This window comes from Argiope bruennichi, chromosome 8 (assembly GCF_947563725.1).
Source record: "Argiope bruennichi chromosome 8, qqArgBrue1.1, whole genome shotgun sequence".
Classification (NCBI taxonomy): Eukaryota; Metazoa; Arthropoda; class Arachnida; order Araneae; family Araneidae; genus Argiope; species Argiope bruennichi.
Window position 1 is genome coordinate 10,216,323 of NC_079158.1, and position 12,355 is coordinate 10,228,677.

The 12,355-nt window shown below is 28.2% G+C and overlaps 2 protein-coding genes across 10 annotated transcripts in view; one reads left to right on the top strand and one right to left on the bottom strand.

Moving 5' to 3' along the window:
- The window catches only part of LOC129981809 (inositol hexakisphosphate and diphosphoinositol-pentakisphosphate kinase-like), a 141,452-nt gene extending 132,343 nt beyond the window's left edge, over positions 1–9,109 (bottom strand). For 6 of the 8 annotated variants that reach the window (XM_056092832.1, XM_056092829.1, XM_056092831.1 and 3 more), the window contains exon 1: positions 8,802–9,109. In XM_056092832.1, coding sequence (XP_055948807.1) covers positions 8,802–8,805 — 4 coding nt within the window. In that variant the 5' untranslated portion in view covers positions 8,806–9,109. Of the gene's footprint in view, positions 1–8,134; positions 8,222–8,801 lie in introns of all 8 variants that reach the window. The other 2 variants (XM_056092830.1, XM_056092833.1) reach the window with 2 other exon arrangements.
- A 295-nt stretch (positions 9,110–9,404) lies between these two features.
- The window catches only part of LOC129980488 (ras-related protein Rab-6A), a 42,227-nt gene continuing 39,276 nt past the window's right edge, over positions 9,405–12,355 (top strand). Inside the window, exon 1 of one of the 2 annotated variants that reach the window (XM_056090806.1) lies at positions 9,405–9,583. In XM_056090806.1, the coding sequence (XP_055946781.1) occupies positions 9,514–9,583 (70 nt within the window). In that variant the 5' untranslated portion in view covers positions 9,405–9,513. The remainder of the gene's footprint in view (positions 9,584–12,355) is intronic. The other variant, XM_056090805.1, reaches the window with a different exon arrangement.

A 12,355-nucleotide genomic window follows, 5' to 3' on the forward strand; every position in this document is an offset into this window, starting at 1 on the left:
TAATAAAATGGATTTAAATTATAATTATATAACTTATTAGTTAAATTTAATATTATTACAACAAATAAAGATGAATGTCTCTGTGTTGTTTCTTTTCAGTAATACTATTAGGCTATATTTTTCCAATGGCAGCGGTAATACTCCATTCAGAGCGTTACCACTCGCACTGGAAACTTATTTGGCGGGCATCTGATGGTGTGTGGCAGTGATTCGTGGCGGTAAAATGTTTTCCTCTCTTTTTCTTGTTAAACGAGATTATATGCGTCATACGAATTACAACTAAACTAAACTCGAAATAATGCAGTTTAGAAACTAAGGAAAAGGCAATCAAATTTATTTCTGAAACTAAGGAAACGATGTCTTCAAGTAAATTTGAACTACGAAGATGGATTACTTTTGAAATAATTGTAGAAGTAACACACAGTATATTATTTCAATACTAGGACTTTCTTAGTACAAGGTGTTATAGTTAAAGTTAGATTTCAAAAATCGATACTTTTAAAAATATTGGTCCGAATGATTTGATGTTTTAGCAGAACAATCGTGAGGCAATGTAATTTTGTTTGGCGACGGAAAAAATAGTTCAAAAATGTGCCAAAAGATGGCGCTGTCAGGGTTAAGATTGTCTGGAGATATGCGAATTACTTATATGTGACATGCGCACCGCAGACATAGCTGCTATAAAAATGAAGAGTACTAGCTTTTTGCCTAAATGCTTTATCATGACTCTGACAATGAAGGATCGTGCTCTGCTCTTGAAACTTTTTTATAAGAACGGTGACTATGCACTTACAGCTATCAGGAAGTTTCGGACATTAAAAACCATAACATCGGGTCCAATAACCACAAATGGTCTGCGAAAAATGATTGCTAAATTCGAAGAGACCCGTTCATTTGATGTGAACGAAATAGAAGAAAAAAAACCAGTTTCGGCTTCGACAATGGATGATGTGGCTACTGCATTACAAGAGCAGACTAACAGTGATGCTGGAATCAGCAGTGCACGGGGAGTTAGTCAAATGCTGGGTATGCCATGGAGCGTAAAGTTCTATGGAACATCTTGCGCTGTTATCCGTACAAGTTAACTCATGTGCAGCAGTTGCTACCTGCTAACCTGGAAGTATTGAATTTTTTGCACTGCGATTTCTTGGTGGCCGCCACGTTCCGCCGACTTAAACCTGTGTGATTTCTGGATTAGGGCTACCTAAAGAATGTTGTTTATAGTTGGTGGATTGAGAATCTAGCAGACTTGAAGGCAAGCATCATATACACTACATCCATTGTGTCAGTACAGATATCCTCCGATCTCTTGTGTAGCATGCTGTTTTGCGCTTCCAATTAGTAGCGGAAAAAGGTGGAGAGCCTATTGAACAACTTATGCCTTAACCACCCATCAGTAAGGTGTTTGTTCCATGAAGCTTTTTTTCTTTTTGCGATTATCCCTGTTGTTGCTATAAATAAGTATTCTTGTCTTATCATTAATAAATTTTTAGTAAACCCTGAACTCTATTGTTTCCTTTTGACTAAAAATATTCCAGTATTTAACGAATCCATATTTAGTCATTCCCCGGGAAGCGCCATCTATCGGCACATATTAAAACTATTTTTTCCCTTCGCCGAACAAAATTCCATTGCCTCACGATTGTTCTAAAATATCAAGTCATTCCGTAGTTTTAAAATTATGATTTTTGAAATCGTAATTTTAATTATAATCACCCTGCATATTGAAAATGAACTTCCTAGTAGCAATGCTGTAAAAATATCAGAAAAAAATATTACTAAACGAGCACTGTTATCTGTTGCTCAAAGAATATATGATCCAATAGGATTCACGAGTCCAACTAGTCCGATTCCAAAGCTCATTTTTTTAAAAAACATGGAAAAGAAAAATTAATTGTGTTGATGTGCTTCCACCAGACATATGCAATGAATTTTTAGCCTGGTACAAACATGTAAACTTGCTGAAAGATTGAAAATCCCACACGAAGACTCATTTCAAGTACTTTTAATTTCATTCATGATTTTTCTTTCTTTGTGGGCAGTAAAAATTTGAAGGTGCGTTTTATTTTTCAATGATGAGTAGGTTTCTGTTCTGAATATGTTTTTACAAAACTTTTTGAAATCTTCTTATACTTGCAATTAAACTTAATTTTAAAAGTAAGTAACGATGGGAAAATTTGTACAGCCCATTTTTAAATAACTTCCACTGGATATAAGTAATAAAAAATATAAGCATTAGGAAATTAAAACCTATTTCTGAAACATTCTAAAATTAAAATTATTTCGGAAACGAAAACTACAATTATTTCGGAAAAGAAACTAAAATTATTTCGGAATCGAAATTAAAAAATTATTTCGTAATCAAACTAAAAAAATAAAAGAACAGAAAAAGCACCATTGTATTTACAGAGTGCAAATGCAGCTACTGCTAAAACACAGATGAATCTAGACTTATTAGTAATCTATCTATACTTATATTCAGCTCAATGTGTGTGTGTGTGTGTGTGTGTGTGTGTGTGTGTGTGTGTGTGTGTTGGCGCTCTACAGGCCAAATCGTTCGACCTACAGGTACCAAATTTGGCACATGCATATCTTGGAGGTCGAGAATGTACACCTGGGGTCACTTTTTTCGAATTTTTAATTAGAATTTTAATCATTAATTAAAAACTAACTTTCCCGCCAAAAAGATCTTCCATTTTTCCCACCGCCAAATGAGTAAGGATTCAGTTTTTTTCCCTAACAGTAATGAGGCTAGTGTTAACATTTTTCGGCCGATTATTTCAAACGATTCTGTTTATTTTCTTAGTGTTTGATGCATTTAAAATTAAACATTGTTAATTAATCGATTTTTCAGATTCATTCTGAAGTACTTTTGAATTAAAATAAAACAGAATAAAGGAAATTAAAAATTTCTAATCTGCATAGCGTTGCCCCAACTGGCGTAGAAAATTCACGCATGCGCATTGTGTTCTGATTGTTGACAAGTATTTTTAACTGCGGACTTGATTTCAATTATTTTTAGGTTAGTTTTATGCTTTTGTAATTAAATGGTATTTATGTTAGTCGTATATTTTTGTACATGCTTATAGCTTTAAGTACATCGTTTTTTATGTAGTTTTTTTTAAACCTGTTTTCGATCGATTATTTTAAACGATTCTGTTTATTTTCTTAGTGCTTGATGCCTTTAAAATCAAACAATGTTAATTAATCGATCTGCTCATGATGAATCTGAGAAAATTTTGTTGACACATTCTTGAGGTACAGTAGACTCCCGATTATCCGCGGGCGGGTTATCCGCGCCTTCCGCACAAAGTGTTTTTTTTTTTTTTTTTTGACTGATTTTTTTCAAAAAGGTGCAGTTTTACAGTTATGCTTTTGTAATTACATAATACATTACAGTATTAAAACAGTACATATGTATTAATTTTTCTATGTATCCTTGACGCCTCTCGTAAATACAAAGCACTTTTCTGTTTTCATTAACAAAATGCAATTTAGGTTAGTTTTGAGTGATATACTAAAATATTAAGCGTTAGTTAAACATTTCCTGCTGTTTATTTTACGTTTTATTGTACATAAAACGATTTTTCAAAGTTGGAATGACTGCTTTCTCTTTTGCTATACCCGTTTTTAGCTTTTTTCGGATTATCCGCGAATTTTGTTATCCGCGGCGGCTGCGCCACCCAATTCCGCGGATAATTGGGAGTGTACTGTATTACATATATTAAGAAATATATTCTTTAGTGCCCATAAGGTTTAAATGCTCAGTGACTCTGTTTTCAGTAATCATATTATTAAAAAAAAATGCTTTGTTTCAGTAAAAAAATATTATTATATTAATTGCAGATTAATCATTTCCAGTTTAATTTACAGCATAAATTCTACGGCAGCTAACAGAAAATTAGAGAGATACATATTACGTTATGACTGAGGGCCTATATAACATTATGAGTAAATTATATAACTATCAAAATTTGAAGTTTTGAAATATTTTAATGAAGAAGCTATTAAAGTAGGAATTATATAAAATATTTAGTTATTAAAATTTTAACGAGCATTAAGATTGCCGGCTGGTCTCCAAAGGCGGCTAGTAAATAAATAAATACCAACTTAAAAGGAAGAATAGAATCCAAATTAAACCCAAATAAAATAAAAATCCGGCCTGAAGACTTTCTCAGGCAGGAATTCAAAATAAGGATTTTTTTCTGTGAGGAATTAGACTTTAGTCCAACAGTATTGACCACTCGTGACCTGAAACTCCCCTGAAATTAAGGCCAAAGAGATACACCATTTTTTACAGAAAAGAAACAAAACAATAAATTAAAAGAATACGACCATCAATTAAGCAAAAATACAGTAACATAAAAATTAAAATAATTAATTAAATTAAATAATTAATTAAATTAAAATAATTGGTTTTCAGTAATTAGGTCAATACTGTTGGACTAAAGTCCAATTCCTTACAGAAAAAAAAAATCCCTTATTTTGAATCCCTGCATGAGGGTAACCCTTGAGAAAGTCTTCAGGCCGGATTATTATTTTATTTGGTTTAATTTTGATTCTATTTTTCCTTTTAACTTGGTATTTATTACTAATTAGTACAAAACAACAAATTATAAGAAAATAACCACAACAAAGTAAAAATACAATAACAAAAATAACAATGAAAACAAAAAATAGCACTAAAATTAAAAATGAAAAGGCCAGAACATACCATCAACAGTCAAGGAAACTTTAAACTATCGATTGTAATTCCGTTTTTAAAAAACTAACGGTAAATTATGTAAACAGATGCAGGCTCCCAGCGCCATTTATTAAGTGATCCAATATGCAAGGAAAGTTCTATTTTTATTTAAGCCAAAGGATTAATCCCAAGGTATGGTTTGATCCCTTTCTTTGAATCCCTGAATGAGAGTGACCTTGAAAAAGTCTTCAGGTCGGATTCTTTTTTTATATTTTTTATAATTTTTTTGGTTTAATTTTTATTTGATTTTTTGTTTTCCCTATTACCTTGATTCTAATACTTTTGTATCAATTCATCTGTGTTTTAGAAGTAGCTGCAATTGCGCTCTCTAAATACTATGAAGTTTTTTTTTGGTTTTAGTTTAAATAGGTAATAAATTTTAGTTGCGATTTCGAAACTGTTTTGTTTCGTTTTCATTTTAGTTTCGTTTTCAAACTTTTTCTTACTTTAGATTGGTTATATATATATATATATATATATAATGATTCGTAGTTTATTCATTTCAATTTCAAACTATAGCTCACATACTATGTAAGATAACAGAAAATTAGAGAAATGCATAACATATTGCTTTATCTAAATTTGAAATTTTAAAATAATAATTTGTTAATTAAATCATTATAAGAAGCAACAAAAAATATTTAATTGAAAATTTTGTAATCACCAATTCTGACCAAATAACTGGTCATCAAAGACTGCTGACACAAATAAATGAATAACATAATTATCAGAAAGAATATAAGGGAAATCTATCAAAATAACATAATTGAACTACTTAAAAAAATTTAGTTGAAGAAATGAAAAAAGAAAAGAAATTGGAATAAAAAAAGTTGGTGGAACAATAAAAATGGAGTGCATTTTATTATAAGAAAATAAAGAATAAGGATTAAAATATATTTTGTACTCATGTTTTTAACAGAAGAGCAACATTAGAATTACCAATTTGATGAAACAATAAAATTAATTCAATATTCATTACAATATTGCAAAGCACTGATAAAAATATTGCTTAAAACTTTCTGAAAAATTAACTACAAAACAGCATGGCAACTAAATTGGTACTATTTGAAACACTGATGAGAAATTTGATGGATCCCAGAGGAATAAATTTTAAAAATTACAGTGTTTGTACAGCATGCACGTTACAGATTTTAACCTCAAAGAAGCTTCATGATAAAATATATAACATACTTTATGTACATTATAAAGTCACTTGAACCCTATCAGTCCTTCAAATGATCAATGCAAGGACATTTTCAAAGCTGAAGATCATTAAGAATATCTAGAAAAGAAGAATTCATTGTCTGAGGAGAATTTGAAATAATATGAATTGCTTTGAATTGAAAGAGAATTATTAGATTATTTGGATGCAGATATAATTGATAGATTTATAAAATTATCTACATTTATCAAATTATTAATTAAAATATTTGATGATTTTTCTTTAAAGTACATCACATGTAATATTTTTATTTATTATTATTATTATTATTTATTTTTTTTTACTTTTAATATTTGGCAATAAGAAGTATTCTTCAAAAATATTGAAACTTGTAGATAGTTTGTATTTTATTTTAAGCTTGGATTTTTTTTAAAAAATTGAAAATAATAATATAGTCAAAAATATCACTATGCTATACATCTATCAAAAATTAATATAAAATCTAATATTAATTTTCATTTTTATTCAATATTTCTTACTTCTTTAAATGTATATCTATGCATCCTGTAATTAGTAATATATCCAACACATTTTTTAAATTGGAAATATATTTATCAATCAAGTTTAATTGTATATATATTGTATATCAGTAAATGTATTATCTCCTTTCTACCTGGTAACCAATATTTTCAGATCCCTCCATACTGTCTGACCATAGATTCTGACTGCCACACCCATAAAAAACAACAATGGAGAAGCAATTAACCATGGCTAATTTAAATTTTTTGAAGAAACATAGCATTGACAAAGGAAATATGAAAAGTCAATCCTACTACAATGCTTCACATATGTCTAGTTCCTACAATGTTCCCAAGTCCATATCATCAAAATATATTAACTTGCACAATATATTCACACAATAGATTGGTTTAGTTTATTTAATTATATTAGCATATCATTCTGAAGCAACACCATGATTATTTTCTGAATTAAGTTATGGAAAGTTATATTGGAGTTCTCTTATTTCTTAAGTTCAGTACAATTTTTTTACCAGCACCAGACAGTCAGTTAATGAGAGAATATGTTACCACATCTTCAAAAAGAAAGATGGTAAAAATAGGTAAGACTTGTTGTTGGTCTTAAAATAAGTGGCCAACTCAAGAGGATGTAAAAAACTAATGAAACTGAGATGTCATCAACATTTCACACAATTATTTCCAGTTAGTATTAAAAAAAGTAATGGAAGTAAGAAAAACAGTTAATGAGGCCAAATATCTATTAAGCAATTTGATTAAAAAAAAAAAAAATACAGGGTAATTCAAAATGATTGTCAGGACATCAAAACTTAATTACACAAAATATAACTAATGTATTTATTCAAGAGATACAAACACGTAAAGGCCATGTATTTCAAATATGGATTTACACCCTTATAAATGTGTAATATGCACTGCTTTCATTATATGACATACATCAAGCCTGGATTGTTATTTTCTTTAAACCTTATGTAGCATTTCTGTATCAGTGCTAATAATAGCAGCTATGATATAGGCTTTCAAAACAGTCTTTATTGTAGGATCTGGAGGCAAGATCCTTTACAAATACCTACATAAAAAAATTACATAGGATGAGATTTAGATGCCCAAGATAACAATACTTTGTTTAGAGCAGATATACAATAAATTCAATGCTAAGGTGATGTTTCCTTGGGGAGTGGATTGTAAAGGATTATGTATTTGTGCTTCGAGGTCTTGTGACCTAATTGATTTGAAAACACATATCACAGCTAGTATCAACAGCATGGATGCAGATAAACCACATAAGATTTTGCAAGAACTGTGTTACAGATATAATGCATGACATGCAATACAAAGAGCACATATTAAACATCTATGAAGACTTAATTCAAAACTTCAATTTTTATCTCTACATGTATGAAATTTTTGAATAAATATATTAACAACATTTTATGAAGCACTTTCTGATATTAAGATCAATATATCTCTCAAACAAAAAAAAAAACAAAAAATCACCTTAGAATGAATGTCGATCTTTTTAAATAAATTGCTGCAATTTTTAATACAGCAAAAAGCAAATGAGATAACTGATGCTCAATATAGCAATAGGGGTTGACGTGTATGAAAAAGGTGGAAAAAAACATTTTGAAGTTGATAAGAGGGTAGGTGTACTAAATACAAAAGAATGGTTGAAATTTGAAATATATTTACCTCAGTTGGATACACTATAGTCAAAATTTTTGCAGCATTTAGAAGTGTAAGTAAAATTATTTCCATGCATGGATTTTTGGTTGTTTTCTAAAAAAAGACCAATATTGAAATTAAAGGATTTGCTCATAAATTAAGAGAACATCTAATTTGGTATCTTTGGAATAAATAACAAATTTAGATTTATTCAGAGGATACTGAGAGTGAGTTTGTAGAGGCAATAATGCATTTTAAATATGTCATATGAGATTTTTTTTAAAGAAGTAATAATAGCATTTACTAAGAATTTTTTATAAATTAATGTATAATAATATTGTACAATTAATTTTCTAAATGTACTAACAACATTAAGAATTAATATATCGTCCTACGGTCACAAAGGCTATCTATACTTATAACAGGAAGTGAGTTTATGTGTATGTTATCTATTGAGGGTTTTAAACTATTTAATATTAATATAATTATTGAAAAATAAAAATTATTATTAATCCGGCTATATAAAATGAAAACAATTTTTGATAAAAAGAAAATAAGAAACTATCAACATTATTTAATATTTTTCAAACTGATCGGAACAATTTTTTAATTAACTAATTTACAACATAAATATTAAAAAAGAGAAATAATAAGCAATAAATATATAAAATAAAAGCATCTTAAAAGCACTTACCCATCAAACACTTGACAGCAAGGAACCTTAGAAAGTTATTTAATAAATAACTAAAAATTAGCAATACTTAAAATTTTACAAAGAAACATTATGTGTATTTCGGAGAGAATGAAACAAGATCCATGATTTCTGGAAATTTCACAAAGTACAAGGATTAATTGAAATCGAAGAATGAAGTTACACAACTTAAAAGAAATTAATTATAAGTCAGAATTGTAACTTAGTTGAAACTAACTACATAGAGAAAGGTAATACAACTCAGAACAAATTTAAGAGAATAGCGTAACACGACATAACTGCAGACTACTTTTTCGATATTGAAAACAAACATGCTTGGTTACAGTTAGTACCTCAGAGAACGAACAATGTATTCACATAACAAATAAGTCCTGTCTTTTTTTTAAAAAAAAAAAGCTTCTTCACTACTATTAACAGTGTGAATATCTAAAGTGATAATAATTCTTGAAATATTTAAGAATTTAAATAAAAAAATAATAACTCTATTTAATTATTGAAAAATAAGGGGAAAAAATATAAAAATAAGTTACTGAATGAGCCACAAGAGCAGTTTTCCTATCAAAAATTTTGGTTCGGTTAGGAATATGTTGACTGGTTGTTGAAGACGTGTTGTCTGGTTTCGGGTGTGTTTCATCGATATTCTTATTCATCGTCCGAACGCTGTCTGTCACTTAGATTAATTTTGAACATTAAAATGTCGACGTCGGGCGATTTTGGAAATCCTCTAAGAAAATTTAAATTAGTCTTTTTAGGGGAACAAAGTGGTGAGTTCCATATATCTAGAAAACTAAGCCTAATTTATTTAATATAAAAATTATACTTTAAGAGTTGCCGCTTTCATTTTGGAATTTCTTTATATGTTGACGCAGAAAATAATATAAATTTCTTTTGGGCCCCTTTCTGTATTATTTTAATATTTGTTCTCCATTACTGTTCCTTTTCCTTTGATTTTTTCCAGACATAATGTATATTAGATGTACATTGTTGTTATTACAAAACTCACTGTGGATGTTAGATTTAGTGCATTATTCTTGTCTTTTTCATTAAATACATACAATTTAATGGTCTATACGTTGGATATTTTGTATAATATTAATAATATGTAGATATTTTTATTGGAATTGCTTTATTAGGAAAATATAAAGAAATATATTTTTCACACAAATAAATTTGACATTAATTCATTAGATTTGAATTATTTCCTACCCTTATCTGATAATTTAAATTAACATTCACTCTTTGGTGAACAATTTCAAATCTTTTCTTTGTCAAAAACAATATGCATATTGTTTGTAATAAACATGTTTGTGTAGAAGTATAAAATCATTTATACTTAAAGCTTCAATCCTTTAATTGTTTAGCACAGCATCAATTCTTTTACATTGCAGTTCAATTAGTGGAGTCCCAGAAAAATATAAAATTTTGATGCTAACATCAGTGCTATTCTTTTAGAATTAACATTCAAGCAAGGTGATGATTTGGGTCACACTGATATAATAAAACCAGAAAAGCTTTTGTAAAATTGTTCTACAGCAAGTGTTTTACAATAATCATCAAATACACACACATAAATTCTGTCTTTTTTTTTTTTTTTTGCAGACTAAATTAACAAAAACGGTGTGTTATTAAATTGAATCTTATAAGATGTCCATAATTTATTATCTTTTTGGGCAGCACATGGTAAACTGTTGTGCAGAAATCTATTGTCAAATAGTTATTTCCTAGAGGTCAATAACCCTTTTGCACACATATACAATTTTGAAAATTTAACATATGTGGAGTGGCATTTTGACCCCAAAATTATGACACAATTATTCTTTTACAACAAGTATGAAACATTCCTATAATTTTTAATTATTTTTTATACCTATAAGTTGCATTTCAGTTACAAATATGATTCTCAACAATAATATCAAAAATTTTCTGTATATCTGAAAACGTTCGGATTTTTTTTAATGAAATAATTGTATTGTATATGAAATAATTTTTTTTACATATAAAAATATCTGTTAATCTCCATGTATGTATTTGTGTGTTAATATTTCATGGCTCAATTTTTACTAAAGAAAGATTCATACATGAATAACATTTTCTGGTGCTTATAGATTACTATCTCTTGCATCTGTATATATGGCTCCTATATAGCTGTTAAGGTTGTGAGTCACATTTTGCACAAACCATGATATTTATTAATTATCTTGGGATTGCATCTTAAAGATTATTTCAGAATACATTTTAAGATTTTTCTGTAAATAATTCCAGTTATACAAATGACCATTAATTTTTGTTTGGACCTTCTATGTTTCTATAAAAGTATTTATAGCAGTTGGTTTGTGCCATGTTTCACATAGCTATTGATTATTTATTAACATTCTAAAGAATCTGATTATTGATAAACTGCCAGTTGACTGTAATGAATAAAGATTATAAATTACTAGACTTTTATTTATTAACGTTTTCTCTGATTTCTTTAATAAAACAATTTTTATTTATTGAATTCAGCTCAAAAAAAGTATGGAATAAAGAAATTTCTTTTTGATTGAAATTTATCTCTATATTGGATGTTAATTCTGTGAAGAATAAAAGCTTTTTAACTCCAAAAATTAATGGAAATATATACTAACAAGTGAACATTCATAGTTCAAATCAAAGATGATTATTTCAAATGATCATTAATACCTTATTAATCCAGCTTCAACTGCTAACTGTCATTTTTATTTTTCAGCTTACTAAAAAGAAATCTTTACATTTTTTTCCCCTCTTTGTTAAATTATGAATTACCCACTTGTGGTAATAAATCAATAAATATTTTCTTTTTAATAACATTTATTTCTGAATAGCTTGAAAATTGCATCCCTTCTTATATAAAATATATAATGTATCATTAAAATGAACGCACAAATCATTTTAAATCAAGGAAAATACATATCTTAGCAAGAACTTTCCTCAAAAATTAGAAATATTTATATATTTTCTTGCAATTGTTAAAGTTTTAATGTTATTAGCATTGAAACGATAAATTTAACACAGTTTCATTGAAGGCAGAAAGGTAAATAAAGGAGAAACAGATTGGGTTGAAACAATTATGCATTGCTGTAACGATGTAACATTTGTTAAACTACAGTATTATACACAGGAAAATAAATATTTATTCATCATTGTTCCAGGATTATATTCATCAGAATGATGCTTCTAACATTCTATCATCATTATTGAGAAAGGCAACATAGAAAATTATTATTTGTATTATAACTTTTCCCCTCAATTTCTATTTTTAAAAAGTGCATTTTCTTCCTTTCAAAATGGGAGAAAATTTATATTTATATAAGAATTGTTCTAGTTTTTAATGGTCATTTTAATATTTGTATTTAATATACACTCTTTGAAATTTTTTTAATTTCTTCCTTTTTTCTTAAATTAAATATAATATTGCTTTCATTGTTATTTTGTAAAATATTCAAAGTTACCTTTAAGGCAAAGGATGCAATGTGAAATGCTAAATCTTTTGCTCAGTGGTGCAATTGCAACTTCAGAAA